The sequence below is a fragment of the Patella vulgata genome, chromosome 5, assembly GCF_932274485.2.
Source record: "Patella vulgata chromosome 5, xgPatVulg1.2, whole genome shotgun sequence".
Taxonomy (NCBI): domain Eukaryota; kingdom Metazoa; phylum Mollusca; class Gastropoda; family Patellidae; genus Patella; species Patella vulgata.
Window position 1 is genome coordinate 17,858,758 of NC_065883.2, and position 27,917 is coordinate 17,886,674.

Sequence of the window (27,917 nt, forward strand, 5' to 3'; positions counted from 1 at the left end):
TGAATCTATAGGCAGATATTTTTGACAATCGTCTGCTTCTGCTATAAACAAAGATCTTTAAAATACTAATTTAGCATCAGAAATATTGCAATCAAGTGTGCTTGCGAACGCGTCGGATTTTTCCATATTAAACTTTACTCCAGTTTGTAAATACTTGATAATATCTTTCTAGGTGCTCCTAGTGTCGAAGTTCTCTCATCTACAACAGTCACACCAGTAAAAGACCCTGTTCCCTCAGGCAGTAATTATTCTTAGTCTTCTTTAAGCTAAACTCAATGTCTTAAAATTCATGTCCTGATGTGTCCTTAAAAAGATCTAATGTGTTTTAAACGGTCCAATGTGTCTTAAAAGTGTATAATGTGTGTATAAAAAGGTATACTATATTTTTTAAAAAAGGGCTCATGTATCTCTAAAAGGGTAAAATATATTTTTAAAAGGTAGGCCTATAATATATCTTTAAAAAGATATATATATTTTTAAAGGGATCTATTGTGTCTTAAAAGATCTTATGTGTCTTAAAGGATATAATGTGTGTTTGAAATATATAACATGATTTTAAAAAGATATGATGTGTCTTTAAAAAGATATAATGTGTCTTTAAAAAGATATAATGGTTCTTTAGAAGGGTCGATTGCGTTTTTAAAAAAAAAACTCTAGTGTGTCTTTTAAAATGTCTAAAGTGTCTTTAAAAGGGTATAATATATCTTAAAAAGATTTTATGTTTTTAAAGAGATATATTGTGGCTTAATGGGATCTAAGGTATTTTTTAAAAGATCTTACGTGTCTTAAAAGATCTTATCTTTCTTCAAAAAGATCTTATATCTATTTAAAACGATCTAAGATCAACACCTTTAACTTTATTTACAGAAAATCAGATAATGTTGGAAATGGTTATACCTGTAGTGCTTGTTATTATAGCAACTCTTGTTATTGTTGTTGTTATTGCTATAAAGTTACGATATAAACTACGCTATGTTAATAAAACACAAACAGTCAATACAGAACGCTTTTATTATCAACCGGAACAAGACAACAGGTTCGTTATATTTTAGTCAACAGGAAGTATTAAAATGTAATTATTATATTATAGTACAAATTCTTCGGAGCAGAGTGATATTCAGTGTAATTGCTAAATGCTTTACAAAAAGATAAAATCAATGGTTGTGAGCAATATATTTTGGGAATAGGGCGGGGACATCATCCCCACGGTTGACTTGTTTGTTGGGGTTTTTAAGAGACCTAAGTCAATAAAAGCAAAATTGGAATACAATCTAGAGGCATGAGTATTAATAGTTTATGTTGAAATATTATCTTTGTCAAATGAAAACGGGCCAATCGAGATGGTATACATGAAAGCAACGGCAAACTTAACATATCTGCTATACAGATGGTATTCCGGATTACCGTAATTCAATTTATTTAAAACACAATACTAGGACATATTATGAATGGATATTTCATCTTAAGTTTTTATTATTAGTTTTGTTGATAATGTGGATATACACATACATTCGATAACAACACAAGAAGTGACGGATAAATGGGAACTTCCACCCGGTGCTATAAAATTAGGCCGTGTTTTAGGAGAAGGTGCTTTTGGTCAGGTTAGACTCGGAAAGATCAGGAATAATGTGTTATCAGATAGAATGGTACCAACACCTCAACCATCAGATATAACATCAACACATACTATTGTAGCTGTTAAATTATTACATGGTAAGTTTTATAACATCAGTGCATACCACAGTAGCTATTATATACTATTCAAAAAAAGTAGGGGATATTTGATTTTGGGGGCATAATACTAAAATATGCAAATGACTACGAAAAAAGTCACTATAGAACCTAACAGAAGAAACATTTCCAGTTACATGTGACGCCCAAACGCACCAATAGCTACCGCATGGAATGCAGGTGATGCGTGGGATCATCATGGGGGTCCAACCCAAGATTTGCACGACTCTGACTTTGAATGTTACAGTCATTGTGGCATTGAATTCCAGGGTGGAAACATCAGTTTAATTGTTTTAGTGACCAGAAAACAAATTTTGATATGCGTCGGCTTACCCAAAATGAAAGGTTACGTGCCCTTGGCATGCTACAGATCGGCACAACACAGGCGGTTGTGGCGCAGACGATGAATGTTTCTCAGTCTGTCATAAGCAGGCTATGGTCCAGATACCGTGATACACAATCTGTACAGGACAGACCACGCTCAGGTCGACAAAGGGCGACAACTCAAGCCCAGGTTCGATTTATCCGTACCTTGGCCTTGAGAAATCGTGTCATCACAGCAAATCAGATCAGCGCTCGTCTTCAAACAGATACTGGTGTGAGAGTGAGTGGCCAGACTGCATCGACTGCATAGGGGTCACCTTCGCGCCCGACGTCCTCGCTTCCAAGACGTTAACGTCATCAGACATGATCGATTTGGGGGTGGTTCTGTTATGGTGTGGGGAGGCATCACTGTTGCTGGAAGAACGGCTTTACATGTTGTTGCAGGGCGTGTTACAGGCCAGTACTACCGGGACAACATCTTGGCAGTCCATGTTGTGCCGTTCGCACGACGTCATGGCCGCCGTTTCATCTTCCAGGATGACAACGCAAGATGTCACAGGGCCAGGATCGTTACAGGTTACCTCCAACAAAAGAACATCACCACATTACCTTGGCCAGCACTGAGTCCCGACCTCTCCCCCATCGAGCATGTCTGGGACATGCTTGGACAGAGGTTACGTCAACGTCAACAACGTCCTGCCAATGTCCAAGAACTTGCTGCTGCGTTGCAACAGGAATGGGACAATCTGGACCAAAATGACCTTAGACGTCTCATTAGGAGTATGCCACGTCGGATCAATGCTTGTTTGGCAAACAGAGGAGGATTTACCCGTTACTGACTTGGTTGTGATGCTGTGGTAACTTTGCTGTTTGACCCCGGGTATCATTTTACCCTTATAATGGTCAGTCTGTGCCTTACTTAGTCTAACGATCATTTGGAATAAATCGATGAATGTGAACTTCATTTCATTTTGTCATTTGTTTCTTCGTCAGTTTCATTAGGTGACTTTAATAACACTTAAAAATCAAATATCCCCTACTTTTTTTGAATAGTGGTTGGTAAGTTTTATGACATCAACACATACTACCGTAGCTGTTAAGGGGAGTGGGTGGCCGAATGGTTAGCACGTCCGTACTGTATGATAAGGTCTGTGATTGAGTCAACTAGCGTGGTTTCGATTCCCCGGTTGTACGTGACAAGGAGTAGGTTTTCTCCGGGGTCTCCGGGTTCCTCCGGTTTCTTACCACTGCTAAAGACTCCTACGCGCAAGCTAATTATTGAAATAAAATTGAACCATATGTTAGTACCGAAATGACCTAGTTTGTGTCGAATGGGCGTTTAACGTCATCCCTCTCTCTCTCTCTCTCTCTCTCTCTATCCTTCTCTCTCTCGCCGTAGCTGTTAAACTATTGCGTACTTATTTTTGTACAGTAGCTTTTTAGTTATTACGTGATAAATTTTATAACACCGGCATACTATATTATGCCTAGTTATCACACAGTAAGATTTACACATAAATAAAATACAATACATTAGAAGTGGGGTCAGGTGGCCCCGAAAAAAGTAATCGTGTCCCAGCTTGCACACGATATTTCAGTCTTTTGACTTGTTAGCCACAAACACACACCATCGACTAAATCAAAGCTAATTTGGCCAGTTTTAAACACACTTCTTTTAATGCATGACTTATATAGTTATAATTTATGAACTGGAATAGTCTACTTTTTTTAGATTAACAATAGTTCATTTATTTGATATATTCAATAATTCACTTTTATTTCGAACATGAACAGTTCACCTATTTTATGAACTTGATATTTCATTAACTTGACTTGTTCGCTTATTTTATGAACTTGACAACTAGTTCACTTATTTAATGAACTTGACTAGTTGACTTTTTTTTTATTAACATAAATAGTTCACTTATTTTTTGAACTTGAAAAATTCATTTATTTTAATAACTTGAATAGGACACATAGTTTATGTACTTTAAAGATACATTCCCGCGTACAAACTTTGTTATTTGATGATATATTTGGACTAAAAACATATTCAAAGTAGCCAATCTATCAAAAATTTGCTTCAATTCCCTTTCAAAACATTGTATTCGCCGGGGATACTTATAGCTATAAGTAAGCTGATGTTAGACACAATGTCTGTCAACTTAGCTTCATTGTGGGAGGATCCATTTTTCAGAATGTATTTATCATTACTTACTGTACATTTACCATACATATTGAGACCAAAGTAAATTCTTAATTATTTCTGTCAACTTCTTTTTCCGCCGTTTAATTGCAGAGTCTTTTGTACGTTGATACCCCTCAAACTGCCTAACCATTTGATCAAGAAATAACAACCGCTCCCTCACTTAAGCTGGCACACAATAACCTGGCAGATAACAGCTGGTTGCCAGTTAGTGATACCCTGACAATTTTGCCCAGTGCTTGTCCCATAGTCGTTTTTTGGGTAATCCAGTATTTTTCTAGTAAAGTTTGGTGTCTATACTGTTCATATACATGTATACCAAATTTGACATACTTTTATTGGAAATAACCACCCGATAAATACTTTTCTGGGAAAGTATCTTTAATGATTCACTTATTTTATAAACTTGAATAGTTCACTTATTGTGTTAACTTGAATATTTCATTTATTTCATTTAGTTCACGAATTTTATTAACGTGAATATGAACATGTGAATTTGTCAAAATCGTCTAATTCTTTACCTGGTTTGATAATTTCAGATAATACTGATAATCGTAATAAACAGGAATTTATAAAGGAGATTAATATAATGAAGGAAATAGGTGTACATAATAATATAGTTAGTATAATAGGCTGTTGTACATATAGAGATCCAGTATGTCTTATTGTAGAACATGTACCTAATGGAGATCTACTCACATATCTTCAAAATATTCGTCATGCTATTGATACGGTAGGTAATTTCATTGTGTTTGAATATTGGAGTGGACTCGTCTACAGGATGGGAGTCGCTATGGTTCAGTGGGTAAGGTGCTGGCTCACTAACCTGAACGTCCCGTTGTCAGTCGAACCAGGTCCTCGGCATGTTTTGGGGTAGTTTCCCCTTGTCTGGGTGCAGATAGTGCGAAAAACCGAGGACATGTGAGCGTTAAAGAATTCTTGACAGTTCGAATTCAATTGCTGTTCAGGCAAATATTCCCCCCATAGCACGCTGTATGGCGTTTGTCAGTCTTCTTTATCCCGGTAGGTTAAACCTCCTTTCATTTATTCATTCGTCTAAAAGATATTGCATGGTTTATGAATCGCGGTTATTAGAAAGCATGCGTCAAAATGTTTTATTTGACAGTTACATCGAAATTATTCAACTGAAATTATAGAACTTGTAGAGTGTATCTGCCAAGCAATTGCTAATCACCTTTCAACATTCAGCTTTTGAGTCGTTTTACGTACAATTTATTGTAGTGGATTTCAACAAGTTTTACGAACTCTCTGGGTCGGTGGGGGCGGAGGGGCGGACGAGCAGTGATTGTAATTTCGATAATTATGTGTGTTTATTCAAAATCAGAATTAATTGTATAACTTGTTATTGCAAGATGTATTGTAACACTATTTTAGTGATAACAGAGATCAGTTTCGTAAATATATGGTTTATTTACATCGGAACAGAATATAACACATCTTCATACAAAACAATACAGGAACTTAAACTAATATACTGGAACTAGACTATACATCGGGAACTAGACTACGACAGGAACATATCAGGGCGGTACATAACTATATTAAATCCAGCATTCCGCCCCTCTGCCAAGGCAGCGGCTGAACTTGGGGTGAGTCTATGCACTCGTCCATGCCCCTCTTCTCCTCTCCGCTCTGCCTGTCTAACTGCCAGTAAACTCCTGATTATATAGCGCCAGAGAATAGATAAGACAATGCAATTGTCTCTTTATCACGTTATGGTATGCTTACTGACCAGTGCATATTCCTTTGAAGTCACGTGGAGCTAAATTGAAGAAAGTTATAGAGTACTTTGTTACAATATAAAAACATCTATAAACTTTTCAATATAAACTGACGTTTATTTTAGGATGAGAATGTTGTGGTAGATGTTGATAATAATCAAACTCCGATGTTAACATCAGCTGATCTTCTGTCTTTCTGTCGACAAATCAGTATGGGCATGGTAAGTAAACTTAAATTTAGAAACAGAAATGAAAGAAGTTTAAAAGATAAATCCTTTTATACAGTAAATATTATATGAAATAGGACATAACATCCTATTTTTTGCATCAACCGTGATAATGAAACGTGTGATGACACATATTTCGCCTGTTTCGATTTCACAGCTGCCGGTGAATCATTGGCGTTCTGCCAATGGTATACACGGCTTTTCGTCCCAACCGAATGATTAGACGCTTTTCATAGCCAAACACCCCCACCCCCTGCACCACTAACAACATGAATCTGGCATGAAAATCAAAAAACTTTCTCAGCCAACAACCAGATCGAACACGGGACCTCCCAGTTATAGGCTAGGGCTATACTGACCGAGTCACCTTGGGAGGGAGGTTGGTGCTTAGTACAGTGTGTCGGGGAAGTACGTCGCGAGATGATTTAGGAGAAATGTTCATGTCTGCCCTCAGTTTTTCCTGTTCCTGTCCTCGGATCGTCGCAGAGTCCCTCAGAACTATGACACCGAGCTCGCATGGCGTTTCAGCTAATGGGCGTATAAAAATGAGCATGTAATCCAGCAATCCAGTCATCGAATTCATAACTGGCGATTAATTTTAAATAAAAACGGGGTTTTAGAGTAAAAACTGACCTGATTTCCTTGCAGATATAAACATCTGAAATGGTCTCAGACTAAATCTCCTGGCATCTAGATTTCACATGGTAAGCTCGCGCTCGGACGCGGTGGCTCCGCTGTCAATACAGTCCACCAATCAGCCCCCAACACCCCCACCCACACCCACACCCACACACGCACACACTTTTTAAAAATCCTGACTAAAAATCAAACATTTAATCCTTCAAACACAAATCTGTGTTCTTAATAGTAACAACACGAATACCCAAATCGACTTAGAAATAAATGTTATATCTTCTTTTTTCTTAGGAGTATTTATCAGAAAAGGGTTATGTTCACCGAGATCTGGCTGCCAGAAATATATTAATAGGAACAGATAAGATATTAAAGATAGGAGATTTTGGTTTAGCGAGATATATTTATGATGATAAAATCTATGTCAACAGAAAAGGCGGTAAATTGCCTGTAAAATGGATGTCTATAGAAGCTATCTTTGAACTGTCATTCTCTATTGCAAGCGACGTGTAGGTAGTTTAAATGATTTAAAATTATTCTTTTGTTTTATTAAACGGAACTAACACCCCAAGAAAAGCCATTTTCAGGCAAAATGTTTGAAAATGCCCTAAATGTTTTCTTAATGTCTATTTAAGAATGACGCGAAATAGTATTATTATCCCACGCCCGAACTAAGTTATGGTGGGGATAATGAAATGAGCCCCTATCTACCCCCTGTCCCGGGTGTGTTTCCGGCTGCATAATTCAAACACCTTTCAGAATTTGTATACAAATGAAATGAAATGGGGTTAACGTCCTAATATTCTGCACCAACCGGACAATGAAGGCGGGTGTACTTCATGTAGTGTACTATGGGGTGAAATTTGCCCGGATCGCGGCGATTCCGACTACTTTTCGCCAAATTCCTGTCATTGTGTACATCCGACCTCGGTTTTTTGTCCATTCCGAATGACTGGAAGCTGATTCTTGCCAGGTCCCCCATCCCACACATCTGGCAAGGGGAAACCATGTTGGAAAATCTCGGAGAACTTTCTCTTCCAAAACCGGGATCGAAGCCCGGACCGGCTGGTTAGTTAGCCAGCCAACGCTCGCTTAATAAACATATTACATTATTTGTGTTCTCTGCTTATTAGGCATTTATATTTCTATTTCCATAGAAACAAATGAATATCAACAAAACTCAATCATTTCTGATCGTATAGTATTTAAAGTTGCGTTAAAACGAAGTTATCTCCCTTCCATTATAACAAACCTGTCTAGCCCAGTTCGACCAACGCAGACCTCAATTTGCGTTGGTTTAATATGTTAAGCTGTGGAGCTTCAATCATGCATCACGCCATTCGTGAGTTCGATTCCATTATTGTACGCGGCAAGTTTGTAAACTTCGGTGGTGATTGACTTAAAGTGGTATGCAGTGGTGTTACAAACTGTCAACACTACGTTAGTGAGTTCTGCCTCGTTATTGTATGCAACAAGAGGTTGGATTACCAACATGTTATTACGGCTTTCTTTGACGGAACCTATAATAATAATATCTCCTCCCAGGCGCAATCAGAAAAATCAAACAAAGAATTTTATTTTAGTCCCGAAATGACCTAATTGTATTGCGTGAACTTTGACCCCCCACCACCACCATTTTTACTATTGCTCTTTGACTTATTTTTCATTCGACTTGATCAAAGAATACAAAACGTTTTCCATATTAATTTAGGATTGACTGAATAAAGTAACTAACGCCCTACTTTTCTGTTCCAATCAGAGTAATGAAGACTTATTACGACTTCATTCCTTAACCCAATTTTTCTACTTGACATATTTATTTCGCCAAATGACATAAGTGTGTGTTGTATTTCGTTTCGCAAATACCTTTCCTAATTTTCAGATGGTCGTTTGGGGTAGTAGTGTTTGAGATTGTAACATTTGGCGGCAATCCATATCCAGGAATCAATAACAAAGACCTATTACAGGAATTAAAGAAAGGTTACAGAATGGAGAAACCAGAAAACTGTTCCCAGGAACTGTAAGTTATTCCAATAATGCACTTTGTCATGTCTAGCTGTTCGAATGAGACGAAAAGCCGAGCTCCCGTGTAGACGTTGGTGTGCACGTAAAATAACCCTTGACAGATAATTCAATTGCTGCCCAGGAAAAATTTCTCCCATATCGCATGCCCGTCTTCATTATCCCGGTCAGTGCATAAAAGTAGGACGTTAAACCCTATTTCATTCATTCATTTGCAGGGGCTGTTCATTTAATTTCAAAAGCCTTATCCAAATTCAATGTTTCGATTGAAATATGGCTGAATGGCTATCTTATATTTTAACATTAACAGAACACAATTTTAACAGTTATATATAGCTGGAATGTGTCCTTTCATTCTATTAACGTCGTCAAAACATGTATCGTCAATTGGAGAAGAATAATTATCCTTTTTTATCGAATTGATAGAGCTTTTATTTTTTCCCCGGTCGACTAAGTGTAGCTTGTAGGTGTGGGTGGGAGAAGGTGGGCGTTTGATTCATTGCTGATCTATCTAGGTTTAGTATGAACCTTTACAAATGACAAAATTGTTTGATTTGCAATCACAGTTAATTTTGCAAAGCTGCATAAAGATGAGAGATATCAACAAACGGGGAAAAACCGTAGTCTCTTGATTAAGATCAAGTGGGAGGTGCACGAAACTACGTGTATGTCAATGTGTGATCGTGCAGAACACGAACGAACGCGGGATTATGAACATCCAGATCAACGTTTTTGTCACTCATGCTTTCCCAAGAGTTGATTTTTAAAAGGAAGAACAAATATGTAGGCACAAGAAATTTTTATAATTTATTCAAATTTAGTTATTTTAATTGTTCTTTGAATTCAAAAATATATTAAACTGGTATGAAACCAATATTCATGTGAAAATTATTACATCAAACCAACTCTATTAATTTTATTAGGCTTGCGTGTCACTGTTTTGGGAGTGGCACATTACCGTTTGGAATTATCAACTCGTGTCGGCCATGACGTGTTTTCCCGAGCGTGGTTTCACAAACACACAATATTGTTGACTAGAACAAAAACATTCTGGATATTTTCTATCTCGGTTGCCAGATATCAGGGTAACGCCGGCGAGGCTGATAGGGAAAATGAATAGTCGTTAACATGGAACCAAAAACATCCTATGCTGCACGTAAATTATCCATTGGTATTTGTGATGGTGTCGAAAGTAGGTGTACACGCCACTCCGCGGCAAAAAATATTCCCCTGGGCCCTATTTACTCTAAATATGGTGTAATGGTGACAAGACGTTAACCCCCATTCATTTACGTTCTTTGATATTAAGGAGCCGCTGTGGCTCAGTAGTAAGACGTTGGCTCGCTAACCTGGAGGTCCCGTGTTCGATCCCAGCGTTGTCCGAAAAAGTTGCTCGGGATTTTCTGGCATGGTTCCGCTTGTCAGTGGTGCAGGGCGGGGGGCCTGGCAAGGGACAACGTATAGTCGTTCGGATGGGACGAAAACCGAGGTCCATTGTACACATTGGCGTGCACGTAAAAGAACCCATCGACACAGCGCCGCTGTCCGGGCAAACTTTCCCTCATGGCACACTGGTGTATGCCTGTCTTCATTAACAGAACAGAAAAATAGGACGTTAAATCCCATTTCGTTTCATTTCTCTGGTATTGAACGGAGTTGTACTCGTTGGCGTGTACGTAATTAAAACATTGCTGTTGAAATCGATGAACAGTAGGCGGAAACGTCGCCGTCCAGGGGCAAAGTACCCTCACAGAACACGGCGTAGTGTAAACCCGCCCCATTTTATTTGTTGACGGCGTTTCATTCACATTTAAAGTTTCAAATCAATCCGTTTATTTAAATACAATAGTGTAAACAAACTCTATTTGGATGACAAAGTGCCAGATATCTTGAACTATCGGGGGATATGTACCCAGCTGTTAACGTAACTGAAATGAAATTGGGTTTAACGTATACGGCGTTTCTTCCTACTCTTCGAATTCGGACTACCAGGGATCTTTTACGTGCACTCCAACGTGTGCAGGTGACCTCATGTTTTCATCCCATCCCAATACTACTTTCTGGATAACGCCATATTGTGAAATGTAACCCACACAAAGTTATGGCTGCGGGAACGGGGGAAGCGGGAGATGGGGGGGGGGGTGTCATGTCTGCGATATCACAAGTGTGGAAGGAGACGTTAAACAATCAAGGGAGAGAAGGTCGCCATTTTCAGTGTTAAGGTACTTTCTAGAACCTCGCTACCCGTCACCATTAAGCCAACGAATGTTTAAATCGACCACACAAGTCCCAAAGTCTTAAAATAGATATAGTTGTTATCTTCACGTGGAATACAGAAAATAGAGTAAATATTTTTAAAAATTGTAAAAAGAATTTTATGTAATCAGTTATGGTTGAGTTCATGTCATTTCACTTCCTTTCTCCGTGCACAGATACAAGTATAATGTATGCCCTGTTCCGCGCTTAAAGGCTTTAATCAAAATACTGTATAGGTATTGTCGCTTAGCCCACTTACAGAGCTGTCTGTACATACTGGGTACGTTCATTTTGTTAATACAGTTAACGCAGGCCAGAAATTAGTTACTTAGTGCCTAATAAATCTTTATTCTAAAATTCCAAACACACCAAAATTCCGCATTATGACGTTGTGTGGTGGTTGGTTGTGCAGGTGAATGAATTCTAATTTAGAAAATGACTAAATATGATACCGTGTACGAAGCACCTGCACCTTGGGTTGGACTTCGCCTAATTAACTCACATCGAGAAGGTCGCTACAGCCCAGGTGTGAGGCCAAATATTTCCACGCACCTGTGTAACAAGTCTTCACAAGAATTCATAAATCAACGTACACAGCGACACTACCCCTTTTTTCCTCTTCACATCTTAAGGGCATAAACATATCAAATTAAAGAAGGCATACTTAGAAATGAATAAGTTGGAGAGTTTGTATAAGCTTGTATTAAAGTGTTATTGAAAATAATATCATTATATATTAGGTTTTTGTTTATAAATTGTGTAATAGAGACGGGCGTCCATTTATCTCTATATGTTGACAGGTTTGTTAAAGTTACTTAATAAAAAAAAGCCTATATAGATGTGTACGTGCTATGAAATAGGTCTATATTGTGATAAGAATCTGATATAGTTATAGACTCATCATCATCATTATCATGTATTATTTTCTATCGCAAATTCTAATGTCAAATGTGTTCCAATGATGTATTTGCCCTTATCTGATTCTTCTACAATTTAAGTCGAATTAGAACATTATATTTTATAAAGGATGTGCCTTTAAAGGTGGTGGTCCACCTGTATATTCTAACAATAGACAGACAAGGGTAATAACTACCAGAATGAACTTCGTTCAAACGCCAATATTGTGTTTTGTGACGCTACTGGACAACATGGAAGTGTCGATTGGGAAGGACACATAAAAACAAGAATAATTTTGGGTCATTGACAATAAATATCGCAATGTTTAAGCTTGTAGACGTCACATTTGAAGATATGCCCGTCTTTGATGACGTCACTAAGAGGGGGTGGGGGGCTAATTAACATCGAGTAGCTGTCATCATTATGTCTTCTGTTAGAATATATCTGATCGGTGCAGAAAAGTAGGACGTTAAACCCCATTTCATATAAGTTAGAATATAGAAATACAGATGGGACATCTCCTTTAAAAGGTCCGATCTTCTGTACGAGAAATTGGATAATAAATTATTTCACAAACACGATAACATGTCTTCAATTCTATCATTATACCACTTTTAATTCCGTTTTTTTTTTATCATTTGTCGAGGTCTGAACTGTATATATATCAACGTTGGGTGAATCTACAAAATCTAAATTACCAAAAGAGATTTAAATGACTCGACGCTTTAATGATTCTTACAAATCTAAACAGACTCGTCCTTTAAAACGCAAATATTTGAAATTCCACATCTGACAAAAATGCTTTGTGTGAAAGTTCAATGACTGGTCAAAAACAAACCTTAAAACACGTGGACTTTACGTCTTAAATAACGGAATAGATCTATACAATGATATAAATGATGATTGATGCTTTTGACAAGTTTACGGTAATATGTTCTCCGAATCAGCAGCAATATTGAACAATTAAATAGTTGGGAATTAACACTCGTCAGCATAACACGGCCATTTTGAGACTAACATACAGTTAATTTATGTCAATGGTCACGTGTGCAATGGTAGGGCGATGTATTTTGTCCTGACAGTGGCGTTTCAACGAATTCCAAACGTCAAGGGTTCTTTTACGTGCATACCCGTTTAACGTCAATTCGACACAAAGTAAGTGATTCCAGGACTAACATATCGTTCAATTTTATTTCAATAATTTGCTTGCGCATAGGGGTCTTTAGCAGTGGGAGGAAACCGAAGAACCCTGGGAAAACCTACGAGGTTGGACAGCCACGCCCATTTGACTCAATAACAAACCTTACGCAAAGCTCATGGGTTAGACTATTGGACCATCCAACACCCTAAAAGCATTGAATACAAGGTAAAAGGTATACCTGTATCCACCAAGGGAGATCACGTGGCTAAGTGGGTAAGACGCTGGCTCGCTAGCCTGGAGGTCGAGTGTTCGATCCTTGCATTGGCCGAGAAAATTCATCCAGATTTTCCGGCGTGGTTCCCCCTTGCCAGTGATGCAGGACAGAGGGCCTGACAAGGACAGCTGTCTAGTCCTTCGGATGAGACGAAAAACCGAGATCCCGTGTATACATTGAAATGCTCGTAAAAGATCCCTTGGCAGTTGGAATTCGATATAAGAGTAGGCGATAGTGCCGCTGTCCGGGCAAAATTTCCCTCATAGCACACTGTATGGCGTATGTCCGTCTGCTTTAGCCCAGCATAGGAGCAGAACAGTAGGATGTTAAACCTCATTTCATTTTGTAACAAGCAATCTAGAGCTACAGCGACTTGACTTAAACAAGGAGGATGTTTAATGTCTTACTCCCGTCAATCTCACTAAACCCGGCATTAATTTAACAAGACATATGTTAATGTCAGTCTCAACAAACAGTAGTACACACAGTTTTCTAGGCGTATTGATAGCTTTTGTTGTTGGTTAAACATTTAATGTTTTCACAGTCTGCTAGGAAAGTAAACGGGGAGAGATAAAAGTATGCTAAACCCCTTAGTTTACAATAAGCCTTGTTTACATGTTGTCGATTTGTTTACTGTGAGGTTAGTCGACAGTAGATTAGCGAAGTAGAGAGAACTCTCTTTTTTTTATTTACTAAAAAAAAATAAAGAGGGCCAAACTGTAGTTGTAATGAAATGAAATGGGGTTTGATGTCTAACTGTTCTGCTCCGCCTGGGCCAATGAAGACGGACATAGGCCATACATTGTCCTATGAGGGAAATTGTGTCCGAACAGCGGCACGACGGCCTACCCCTTCTTCGAATTCCAACCGCCAAAGGTTCTTTTATGTGCAATGCTAATGTGTATACGGAACCTCTGGTTTTCGTCCCATTCGAATGACTATACGCTTTCTCTTTTTCAGACCCTCTGTCCTGCACCACTGACAAGAGGGAACCACGCTGGAAAGTCCCGGTAACATTTCTCCGGAATCGAACACGGTCCCTCCAGGCTAGCGAGCGAACGTCTTACTCACTAAGCCACTTCGGCTCCCCCAAACCGTAATTGACGTACAAATGTATAAATGAAACCAGCTTGTTCGCGTTTTTAGATGTAAATCTGACGATCAATGAAACAAGACTGTTGCAGTTTAAAGGGATGTTTCGCTGAATCATAAATTACATGTATATGGAAATATGACTTAACATGGTATATGTTCACCTCTCACACTGGCAGCTACGGTGAACATTCGAATAACGACAGTATAGCGTTAAAAAGTTGGAGCGCAGAATCTAATATCGCTCCATAAATATTGCCAACCAGAAACATAAAGCGAAAGAGTTAGTAAAATTACCTTGGTTTTCTAGACGCTCATCCATACATTGGCATACGGTTATTGGGACACTGACTTCACAAACTGCATGGTTAAACACAGTTGTTATTTTAATTTTATAAGACCCGCCATGTAACATAACGCTCGGTATCACGAACCAAAGTTTAGTAACCATTCTGTCATTGTGGGAGAGAGGGAAATGGGGTTTAACGTCCACTCGACACAAACTATGTCATTTCGGGACTGACATATTGTTAAATTCCAGTTAAATTCGCTTGCGCATATGAGTTTTTGGCAGTAGGAGGAGACCGGAGGACCCGGAGAAAACCCACGAGTACGTGAGAATAGAAACCAGGCCTCTTGACTCAATGACTCAATGACATACCTTACCATCTAACGCCCACGCGTTAAACCATTCGGCACAACATTCGGCTGAACGCCATTCTGTTGTCATTCTTAAATCTTCACTAATAATGTTCAGGTCACAATATTATTCTGTGGAATACACATAACTATTTATAACTGGGCGACGTTTCGACTAGGCTTATGAAGAGACAATATATACATGTAAAAACAATATTTGGTTAATGCTGACCAACGAGATACAATCCTATAATGTTATTGGTACGGACGACCTTCAGTGTCGACTGTCGTAGGCGGAATGTCCCTTTATATTATTTGTCTTCAGATAAAGAGCTGTACAGTTGAATTACGTTTTTTATGTCAATTTACATATCTCTTTTCTTTTCAATTGTACATTGAATTATTGTGGTTAAACGTCTCGTCGACAGTGGAAGAAAAAAATGCCTTTTAAAAAAATGGGTACACTGTCAAAAGAGGTTGAAAACCGCTTAAATAGTGTTTGAAGTCTAAACTATTATGTCGATCAGAGTTAATGTTCTCTGGTTTTCTTTAAAATCAGGATAACACTTTGTATTCATTCTCCTTGTTAAAATGATAATATTTTGCACTTGTTGTTCAGACAATTATATACAATTTACGTGAAATTAAATTAAAAAATCATACATTCATTCTTTCGTTGTATATATTCAAAGTTGTCATGAGCAAGGGTTTTGGGTGGTCGAACGTATAACGGATGCGCTTTAGATCACATAGTCTGTCATTGGAGTCAAGAGGCGTGGTTTCGACCCTACACCTATACGTGACAAGGAGTAGGGTCCCCTTCCTAACCGCTCTCTCTATTGCGCTTTTTATACTGCAGTATATTGTCGTTTTTCTGTCCGTCCTGGGGTTGGGTGGCTGAATGGTTAACGCGAGCGTGTTGCATCATAAGTACTGTCATTGAGTCAAGTAGCGTGGTTTCGATTCCCCGATTGCACGTGACAAGGAATAGGGTCGCCTGGCCAACCTCGTGGGTTTGCTCCAGGTCCTCCTGTTTCCTCCCACTGCTAAAGACCCCTACGCGCAAGCGAATAAATGAAATAACCTAGTTTGTGTCGAGTGGACGTTAAACCATACACCCCATACACCCCCCTCTCTCTCTCTCTCTCTCTCTCTCTCTCTCTCTCTGTTTGAAAATTTTAATAGTGTGTGTTCGATTCATTAAAAGGAAGTCGCCTATTGAACAGTTTCGGACAATGGCTACATTGTTTTGAGCGTGACAACATTTACTGTTGTTCGGACATATAGCATAGGCTATGCTGATCAGACACCTAGCTGTCGGTGGTGTGTGTGTGGGGGGGGGGGGCAGATTTGTCTACTGTATTAAGGTGACTAGTGTTTGGGCGCCTGCCTAACCTCATGGGTTATTTCTCGCCCAAGTTTAGATACACCACACGTTAGACCCAAAATGACAATACACATTAAAATGTGGGTTTTATACTGTATCCATGTAACCAGTGGTTAACACTGTATCTATGTAACCAGTGTTTAACACTATATCCATGTAATCTGTGTTTAACACTATATCCTTGTAATCAGTGTTTAACACTATATCCTTGTAACTAGGGTTTACCACTGTATACATGTAATTAGTGTTTAACATTGTATCCATGTAACCAGTCTTTAATGCTGTATCCATGTAACTAGTACTTCTCGAAATAATCAGTGCAGACATAATCAGTGTACTATATCTAAGTAAAACTAAACAGTGTGTTTATGTCTATCGGAACAATCTGTGTTTCTAGTATATGTAAATAACTAGTCTGCTTATTAAACTATAACCGGTGTATACTATCTGATTTAATATCAGCAGTATCTTTTACTGCATCTAAACAAACCCGGTCTAATACCAATATATTCTGCTTATTAACCAATCAATCAGTACCGAAGTAAACCATGACATTTTTATTTGTTTAGCATAAGTATTTACGAATGTTTGAAGTCAACTATTCTCTTGCGTATAAAAAATATTACTTGTATAAATAATAATTTTCCGTGATTGGGAACTCCCGGGAAGAAAATACTAACCCCGCATTGTGAATATTTATACACGATACATGATTAGGATTCAGACCATTTATAAATCAATTATTTATAACCCTCGTATATAGTACTTTAATGAGGAGGTATAAACTGAAATGATCAACCCCTTTACAGCACAAACTATAGTCATCAAGTTTACCTTTTTTATGGGTTCTAGCCAATTAGATGGGTAATTGATTTACAAACGATTGTCTTTCTATTGAGGGCTTTATCATATAGAACTACAGGGTGCACTTATAGAACGCCCGCGTCTTTAACGTGGCTTGATAGCGAGCTTTGTTCAAGTATGGGAGGTCCGACAATAATAAGAATGTTGACGTATTGTTCTGGTGTTATTGTTCAAGGATATACTGCTCCAAACTCTAATCTTGTACACCAAATCTAAGATTATGGTGTGTGATACGAAGCTTAGTGGACGTCCACGAGGGAAAAGGCACACCTAGGTATTATTGTTGATAAAAATCGCTAGATGTTTATCTTTCTCCATACCAATGTTAATTATAATCTTTGTTGAGATACCGCCATCATCTTTTTTTAATGATATCCCATTCATGAAAGAATTTGAACGAAACTGTGCTAAATACGTAGTTTTGAAATAAGGGGATCAGTTCGAAATGACGCAGGTTTGTTTTCCGCGCCGAGTTTTATTGGCTTTTTAATATCTCATTTTTTTAGTTGTCAACAAACTTCTCCCTGAGTTAATAGTTCTGTAGATAATATATCCAGGACTGTGATGGCACAGAAATTAAGGCGCTGGCTCGCTAACCAGCAGGTTCCGGGTTCGATTCCAGTGTTGGCAGAGAAAATTCATCTGGATTTTCCGGGGTGGTTCGCCCCTTACTCATGGTGCAACGAGAGGACCTGGCAAGGAACAAGGTCTAGTCGTTCCTTGGGGACGAAATACCCAAGTCCCGTGCATAGGTAAAGGCCCTTAACATGTGGAATTTGAAATAAGAAAGAAACTACGGGGGCCCAGTTTGGGAGGCCCGAAGTTACAGGATATGAATACATTGCAGGACATGAATAACTTTAAATAGGCCTATATTCATTCATATTTAAGGCCAACCATGCTTTACTTCACAATTAGTAATTGACTGATACCTGTAAATAGCCACACCTGGCAGTCCTGCTGACAGATTGCCTGGAGTTTTGTTGGCTATTTAACATCTCATTTCATTTAGTTTTCAACAAACTTCTCCCTGAGATAATAGTTCTGTAGATAATATTCTAAGGCCCCGGGTTCCATTTATGTGGGGGGTTTTTAAGTTGGCGAGCTGCAGGACACTTTTCTAGTGCGGGGCCCAATTCTGTATATATAAGACAAATATAATGACCGTTACAATAACTGGCAGAATATATAGCTTAACCTTACTGTGAATATTACCGGGTTTTACCCAGTTCTGTCATTGAAATTTAATTAGGATTAATAGCCCGCTCGGCTAAAGCGCAATAATATGCAGTAGTCTCTAACCGGTTATAATTCTTGATTTAAATTTATTGCTTTATTTTTTTTAGACACGAATAATAATGCACATTTGTATTCACGTTCATCGTCTGGTTAAATTGATGACAAGTCATACACCAGGCCAACGATCTCGCTAAAAATTTAGAAAATTTGAAGAATTAGCATTACTACGCTGTACAAATTGTAGAAATTCCATTCGTAATGCAACCTACTTGTATTTACATGGAAACATATTTACAGGTATCAATTATTCTAGTAAATAAAATGAAGGAGATTTGTTATTTAGTCAGCTCTATTTTCGACCAGGCAATACTTATCTTGGGGGTGATGCGCTTTGAAAACAAGTCTGTCTAAGTCTCAGTCAATTCAGTTCGACCGACATGAAACTGGGCATGCCTGTTTCTTGAACCATTACGTGTTAATAGCCGGGCCTTGATTTTTGATATGACGTCACCATTTCAAGATGGCGACGATGACGTCATGCCCGGTTCCTAATGGCCGATGGTTTTGGTTTTAATACAGACGAATTGTATTAGGGAAAAAGCGAACCGAACAGACATCGGTGTTATAATTTCCGGATGGTATGGAACGGGTTGAAATTGGTTCAATTGAAATGAAATGAAAAGCCTTTAACGTCCTACATGTCTGCACCAATCGGGTTAATAAATACAGACTCCTAAACCATATGACATCGACAATAATACGGCAAATTGCGAGAAAATGATTACGAAACAAAAATGAATTAGGAAATAATCAACATGGATATAATTGTGTCCATGTTCATTTACTTTAGTTTTATTTCTAACCCAGATGTCTCACCTTTGTATGTATAGAACTGAGTCGTGTTGATTCACTTCAGATTTAGAACTCTATGCTGATTTTAGCGCTATGGGGACCCCTTTCGAACTATACCAGTTGAATACCTAATATGAATAACCGGTCAAAAATGATTCAACGGTATGACGAATTGAAAATTCATCGATTTATACTGCTATCTATGCAAGAAGGTGGGCACCTTCTTTTATTTACCGTGAACCAAATTGTTGGATCTGTGTTAAATCCGACTGAATCCAAGTCGGGAGATTATCTAGCGTTGGACAAGGACAGCGGTCTAGTCGTTCGGATGGGACGAAAAACCAAGGTCCCATGTAAACATTGGCGTGCACTTAAAAGATCCCTTGACAGGTGGAATTCGATATGAGTAGGCCGTATTGCCACTGTCCGGGCAAAATTGCCCTCATAGCACACTGTATGGCGTATGCCCGTCTTCATTAGCCCAGTTCGGAGCAGAACAGTAGGACGTTAAACTCCATTTCATTTCATTTCATTTATCTAGCTTTAGTACTTTGATATTGTTTTCTAAATTAAATGTTAAAGCCGTGAGAAATTTGATATTTTCCGATAATTCCCGTTTACCTAAATATTCAATCAACGGACTCGCCTCCATGACTAATCTTTGTCTAAGTTGAATGTCCGCGAGTTTGCGCGGAAGTTATTCAAGGGTTTTGGGGTCATTACCGGTAATGGAATTTTATATATCTGTTTCTATTGCCACGGTTGACATTTCAATATTTTACCATCAAGTGTCAATCTGAATAAATTAGTCACTTATGGAATTTGAGTAAATGGGATGGCGATCATTAGTTAGTTAACAGTGGTTTTATTGTATGTTAAATAACTGGAATAGCTGGGGGCTATCATTGGAGTGGCTAGAACTCTAGTAGAGGGTAATCACAAATAATTAACAATCCCTTTGATACAGATAATGGATGAACCTGTCTATGGCTATTTGTTACGGTATTTGTTAATTTCATAAAGCTTTTTATGTTTACTTTCCATATGTACATCTAAAATTCAAATTTGAAGAGGGATAGAGAAATGGGGTTTAACGTCCACTCGACACAAACTAGGTCATTTCGGGACTAACACAAGTTCTATTTTATTTCAATAATTCGCTTACGCGTAGGGGTCTTTAGCAGAGGACCCGGAGAAAACCCACGAGGTTGGAATTCAAGTTTGGAATGCGAAACATTTTGTTTAGCAGTGGTAAATGGTCGCCAATGAGTGTTCAGTGATGGGTGTATAACCCTTTCTTAAAGAGCATAAACCACTTCGTGTACGAAAATCGTCAGATGTCCTGTATATTTTCTACAGCTGTGTTAATTCCCAATAAATAGGAAGTGGCAATCAAATCTTAATGAATCTAGATGTGTGCTTTAAAAACTGTTCCTAGGAATTTCCCGGCTTGGCTTCCCCGTGTCAGTAGTACTAAACGTATGGGTCTGGCAAGGAAGAGCCTCTATAGTCGTTCGGATGTGACGAAAAAAAAGACCCTGTTTACGCGTAGGATTGTACGTAAAAGAACTCTTGACAGCAGGAATTCGAAATAAGAGTAGACCGTAGCACCACTGTCCGCCCCATCCCCCACACCACACCTCCCACAGCGTACGCTCCATAGCGTATGTCTGACTTCATTAACCCATTGGAGTAGAAAAGTACGACGTTAAACCACATTTCATTTTATTCTTAAGAAACAGAACCACTTAAAATAGTTTGAAAGCTAGTTTATAGAAAGAGGATCGTGTTTCAATAAATAAAAATGGGGGAAGAGAACCACTTCATTTAAATAAAATAAACCAGAGAGCTCGCCTGAAAAGCTTTCAGTGAATAACTACAACAGATGAAAACGAATCCACAGAAAGTCGTTAAACATGGGCTTGTGTTTATCCCTGGCCTACACAAAATGCAAGAGCATGCCATCGTTGAACATGCTATTTAGGCGAACCTGTGGGCTTAAGTCAAAAAGAACCGAGTGCGTTGTTCATAACCCCGCCAGTCTGTAAGTAAATATGGAGGGATAAAGAGATATACGTGTCAACAAAGAGTGTATTAACATGGTAGTGTGAGCCGGGAACATAGTCTTTTAAGCGACTGTTTAAGCGAAAGGTGTATCTATCTCTATATACATGCCAATGGCTGCTATCTTTTCTATCCCTTTTAGATATGATTCGTTGTTCCCTCCGTGATAAAAGAGAGCTAATTAAATCGATAAAAGTTGTTAAATTATTTAAATTGGTGTCTTATGTTGCTTGTTTATTTGAGTGGCCGGTGGTCTAACGCGTGCGCTTTAGATCATAAGGTCGCAGGTTTTTTGTACCGGCTTCGGCGAACTATTGAAATGAAAATATATCAAACCAAACCCCAAAAATTGCTGTGATTTGCTTTTATAATTGTATCGATAGTATTGAATGCGGGGCCGAGGTGGACCAGTGAGAAAGTCGTTGACTCGCTAACCTGGAGGTCCGGTGTTCGATTCCGCTGATGACTGAAAATGTTCATCACAATTTTTCGGCGTGGTCCCCTCTTGTTGGTTATGCAGGACAAAACAAAGGGCCTGGCAAGGGACAACGTATAGTCGTTCGGACTGGAAAATAAACCGAGGCCCCGTTGTACACATTGGCGTGAACGTTAAACAACCCTTGGCAGTAGAGTGTCTATATAAAAGTACGCCGTAGCGCCGCTATCCGGGTAAAGTTTCGCAATTTATGGCGTATGTCCGTTTTCATTAGCCCAGTCGGAGCAAAACAGTGGGATGTTAATCGTCATTTCATTTAATTTCAAATTTAAGCTACACAGTATCTGATTTACCTATTGGGGGGGGGGGGGAAATGGGGTTTAACGTCTACTCGACACAAACTAGGTCATTTCGGGACTAACATATGGTTTAGTTTTATTTCAATAATTCGCTTGCACGTAGGGGTCTTTATGAGTGGGAGGAAACCGGAGGACCCGGAGAAAACCCACGAGGTTAGAATTACCTATAGGCTTACCAAGCTAGAGCCCAGGGTCTTAAGATCTTTGCTTATATGTGTTTAAAACAAACTGTTGTCTACCTCTAGTCCTGGGGGTGGCGAATTCGGTGGGTCCCCATAAATAGAATAGCCTAGGACCTCTCGTCATCTTAATCCGACACAGGCTATAAGTAGGTCAATGGTTTGATTTACCATAATTACCTTGGATTATTTTCAATATGATATGTTATGAAACTCTTTGTATTTTGTTCTTGATGAAAGTTCCAGTACCCGTTTAAACCACTGGAAAAACCATCATTGCGCTAATGTTTTGCGATCGCTAACTATTAGCAATGTGATGAATTAGAAATGTGCGTTCCGGTGAGAAAACTAAAAGTTTAAAATGGTCAGCACTGACCCATCGCACCAACTGGTTTCCTTGGGGCCCATCGCGGTGAAGAATACGTGACTTGATGAGAATACCAAATATATAGTTTGGATTTAGGTCATTATATTTTTCAGTGGATGCGACGATTTTTTCAAATCGGGGCCGATGCACCCTTGACCCCTCTCTGCCCTCGTACCACGTCCGATGTTTCGAGGCCTGTTAGACATCCATGTTTACGAATGAACTCAGTAGTGAATTTAATGCTCATTTTGTCGGGCAAACAAGAAACTAGTCGCGGCATTTCCTTTCTGCTCTCTTTGACGTCTGTGTAACCTCTTCGACGCCATTGTCTTGTATATAGACGTACTTGATCATGATCGTAATTCAATATACAATTGATCAATAAAATTAGAACTTCCATCACCGTTCTGCTAAAGATATTGTATATCGTGAATGGCCTTTTAGCAGGTTTGAAAATATCTCTAGCCCGTACAGATGTGTCAACAGAGTGCTAATGTACATAGTTAGTTTTACTTCTGGCAGTCTATCGTCATTAAAATATCTTGAAGTTTTCACAACATTTCGCGTAATGGCGATGTACGTGTCACCCCCACACACCATAAAATAAACGCAGGTCAACAAAGTTAATTGTTTTGCGGAAACCACCCTACAAATTAGCTCACTGTTGACCTTTTTTCAATCACATTTTGAATGATTACAACTAGCCCATGCTGTATACTTGGGTTTCTGTCAAGACATTTTAGTGTTGGGGGAAGATAATCATGTGTGTCATTACGATGTGTGATTACACAGTCTCTGTGCGATTAAATTGACCTGAAATATACTTGAAACGTTTTGCCGAACCCGGTGCTAACATAGTGTGGATTTGCTGTATAACCACTATTCACAGGACAAGTTCTGGTAGCAGCACTGATCCTACTGTATTGGTACTATTCTCAGGACAAGTTCTGGTAGGAGCAGTTGTCCTACTGTATTGGTACTATTCTTAGGACAAGTTCTGGTAGCAGCAGTTGTCCTACTGTATTGGTACTATTCTGGTCCACGAATAGGCAGCCCTTTTTTCTTTTCTTTTTATATAAAAAAAATGCTGCCTATAAAAAAAAAATGCTGCCTATTCATGGACCAGCGGCATTATGGAAGATTAGATAAAAAGCTGACAGTTTTAAAAAATAGATAATGTAAAGGGAATATGCTGAAAATTTCAATAAACTACTTCGCTTTTAGTGGAGAAGAAAACCTCATTTCAATAACAATGTAGCCTCGGTTGTCATTGTTACCGTTGTTAAGGCTAATCATCAAGCGCCGTTGAAGCGCAGATCGTATTCAAATCTGTTTAAAATCGGACCCATCATAATCGGGCGTTGATTATGGTCAAATCACGCTGTTAATAAATATTTAATTAATAGTTAATATTTAAGGCCTAAAAACAGACCTGCAATAGGCACATTTAGCTCTTCCATAATGTATGTTTAAGATGTTTTTATAAACAATATTTTAGGGGAGGACATCACATAATGTGTCTATCTTAATTAAAGTTAATTTTTGTTGTCAATATTTTGTAAGTTAGCTTTTTTATAACACATATCAGCTGATGTTTAAAATAGCATGTAGGCGTTGTCATATTGACAGATCTTAATAAGGGTTATTGTCTATCAACTATTTAGGTCAATAAGCGAAATGTTAGCTTTCCCTTAAATGGGTGTGCTATATATAGACATGAAATGGTATAGGGTTTAACGTCCTACTGTTTAGCTCCGACTGGGCTAATGATGACGGGCATACGCCATACAGCGTGCCATGGGGGAAATTTTGCCGGGGCAACGGCGCTACGGCCTACTATTATATCGAATTCCAACTGCCAATGTGTACACGGGACCTCGTTTATTCGTTCCATCCCACAGAACGATTATACGTTGTCCTGCACACCGAGAAACCAGATGATATTTTTTCGGCCAACACCGGGATCGAACACGGTACATCCAGGTTTGCGAGCCAGCGCTTTACTCACTGAGCCACAATCATACAATCATAACGTCCATGGGGAAATGTTATCATACAAATAAATATTATGACCGACATAAGTCATATGATTTCTATATAATTTTACAAACCTATGTTACATTTCCCATTTTGGTAAACATATCTTTGCCAACATCAAAGATACATTATGGGAGATTCGATAACGAGTTGGCAGTTCTCGCTATAGTAGTTAAAAACTAAATAATGTAAAGGCAATTTGCTGAAAATTTCATTCAAATTGATCCACTATGAACCGAGAACTAAGCGGTTGAAATTTCCGGCTAGCCTTGATCATCATTACTAAAGTCAGTACGATAAACAGCATAGTCTCGATTATCCATTTAATCGTTAAATCGTGAAGGAAAGTTATGTAGTAAATCGGCTCATAATCCACTACAGATCGCAGGCTAACGATGCCATCTAGAGTTGATTATGGTCTGGATAGGTTAATTAATGTCTAATTTTTAGATAACATTTCAGGCCTAAAGAAAGACCTGCAATATACAGATTTAGCTCCTGCATAATGTATGTTTAATGTATTTTAAATATATTTTATTTACCTAATTATTTCTCCTGTATGATACGTGTTTTATAAAGACAATATGTCATTCATGCTAGTATGTTTAATAAATCACATATAAGCTACTTGGACTCAGTCTTAATTTAAAAAGACCAGAAATAACGTGGTGACAATATTATGGTATATAGGACATACTTTACCTTGCAAGTACGTAGGGTGCATAGGACAAACAAAAACATATCAAACCTGTTAATATGATGCCTTTTAAGGTGTGAAACATAAAAAACATACCAAACAAACTTAAACTCGCCGTTTAGCTATAAAAAAATTTATCAAGATCTAAAATGTCTAGCGGTAACGAGTTTTCTGTGATAATGTGGTCGTTGGTTCTTTGAGAAGTGTAAATTGTCAACTCGTCAAACTAAATGAACTTAAAAATATGATGGGTCTCTATCATATATAATTTGTAGGATGTCTACATGTGGACACTTTACCCTACCTTTACATATTTATAGTTTTACTATAACCATGTACTTTTTAATATTCAAGTTTTCAGAATTTTTGTCATTTTTGAGCGACATTAATCAGGTGTTCCGTGTGTTGTTTGTTTGGGTTTTACGTTAAAGGCTCAATACCACTCTTGTTGTAACTGAATAATATGTCCCAATCTTTATTCTGGTCAACAAATTGTACTATTTTACAATATTCCAATTAATTGGTGATATAAATTTCATCTTAACACACCTAATTTAAAAAATTGGAAAAAGTCAACTAAGTGATTTGAAAAGCCTGACGTAAAGCTTTTCAAATGTGACTTGGATTTAAAAATATTTTTGAACCCTCTGGACAAGTAAAATAGGATTTAATGGATAATTTACACAACAGGTAAGACACTAACACATCTAGTACTTAGAATATGGCTATTTTTTATTTTCTGGAGCTGTCAAGCCAGCAAGAGTGTTATTGTCCCTTTAAACCGTTGGGCTTACTTTATTTCATTGACGTCCAGCCTAGAGATGCCGTGTAGGCCTAATGGAAATAAAAAGGGTCTAACATCTCGTCAACACAATTCAATATTTCGGTAATTTTGAGACTAAACTATGATTATTTAAGTCTCTGTTCATGTATGTTATGCTAAGCGAGAATTTAGCCCGGACAACGGTGCTTCCACCTTCTTTTCTTCGATTTCACGGATTGTTTGTCCCATCCGGAAGACTGGGCAGCACTTTATTTGTTAGCGCAAAAGGTGCTAACCGTGCTGACTATAACTTAGGAACCATGCTTGAAAAATCTCGAGATTCTACTAAGCCCACACCGGGATTGGAATCCTGGACTAGAATTTTCGGGTCTAACATGGAAAGTGTATCTAGTTCCTCGGATCAATAGAAAAACCGAATCATATGTACAGCAATCTTCAGTAGAAAGCTTGACCTCGCTTTAAATTCGATCTTATCAAGGCCTTCGCGTATTTTTCGACACTAATTTCGATTGGTTCCTAACCCAGACGGGGACCTCTCAGATTCCTGTTTCGAAATTATAATCGCGAATACCAAGTCGCGCGCTTTCCAACTGAAATGTCTAGCTGTGATAATCGAGTTGTAAATTTCAAGCTTCGTTCAATATCAAGGTTGTTGGAACTTTCCACTTTTCGGCTATGACCCACTTCGCATCTTAGTCCAAACCTTTCTAATTTACTTTTTGTTCTTTTATTATTACGTGTTTGTATCATGTGTCTGTGGTAAAGGTAGATGATAACTACCTAAATGTTTGGGAATTCCAGACTAATGTAGTAACGGCTAGATGTTGTAAAGCTCGCAGTCGTTGCTTCAGGAACATGATGTACAGCTTGACAGTGCAGGTACAAAGAATAGGAAATATGTGATGCTTAGTGTCATGTCAACGTCATACGGTTATTTTAAGACTAATATGCGGTTATTTGTCTATAGCCAAGGGCGCATGGAATGTTGAATTGTGTCATCGATATTTCCGCGTACACTTCTTACTTTTCCTCCTCTTGTATTTCATATTTGGTGTTTATATTTTCAGATATGATATTATGTTGGATTGTTGGAAAGCGAAACCTTCAGACAGACCAAGTTTCACAAAGTTACGAGAACAATTGGAAAAGTTGATAGAAGATACTTCAGGTGTTGAATATCTGCAACTAAATGTAAATCTACAAGACAAGCGGTATTATGATGTTGATAACGATAATATATCTACTTTCTTATAGAATTACTTAATAGATAGCAACAGGATCTCAAACGGGTCTAGTTTTATATATTATCAAAAATCAGTAAATTATTTACAAAAACACCTACTGCACACAGAGAACTGTCTACTTTGAGAATATATCTCTACCCTGGATGGCCGCCATATTAAAAAAAAAGTATATTATTTTGTAATATGGATCTAATCCGTTTTACATCTTTCATACACACAAA

The 27,917-nt window shown here is 38.2% G+C and overlaps 1 protein-coding gene across 1 annotated transcript; it reads left to right on the forward strand.

Moving 5' to 3' along the window:
• The first annotated feature begins 1,646 nt into the window (after nt 1-1,646).
• LOC126820987 (tyrosine-protein kinase receptor Tie-1) lies at nt 1,647-27,773 on the forward strand. The gene is made up of 6 exons (XM_050549231.2): nt 1,647-1,716; nt 4,804-4,997; nt 6,132-6,227; nt 7,161-7,375; nt 8,749-8,886; nt 27,520-27,773. The coding sequence occupies exons 1-6, from the start codon at nt 1,647-1,649 to the stop codon at nt 27,704-27,706; spliced, it is 900 nt and encodes a 299-aa protein (XP_050405188.1). The 3' UTR covers nt 27,707-27,773.
• Nucleotides 27,774-27,917: the final 144 nt, after the last annotated feature.

What these genes read in the sequence shown, in the direction of transcription:
- LOC126820987 (XM_050549231.2), top strand. Translation starts at nt 1,647, where the DNA reads ATGGTACCAACACCTCAACCATCAGATATAACATCAACACATACTATT. An exon ending in AGCTGTTAAATTATTACATG is followed by an intron (nt 1,717 to 4,803) that starts GTAAGTTTTATA and finishes TGATAATTTCAG; the next exon opens with ATAATACTGATAATCGTAAT. An exon ending in TTCGTCATGCTATTGATACG is followed by an intron (nt 4,998 to 6,131) that starts GTAGGTAATTTC and finishes CGTTTATTTTAG; the next exon opens with GATGAGAATGTTGTGGTAGA.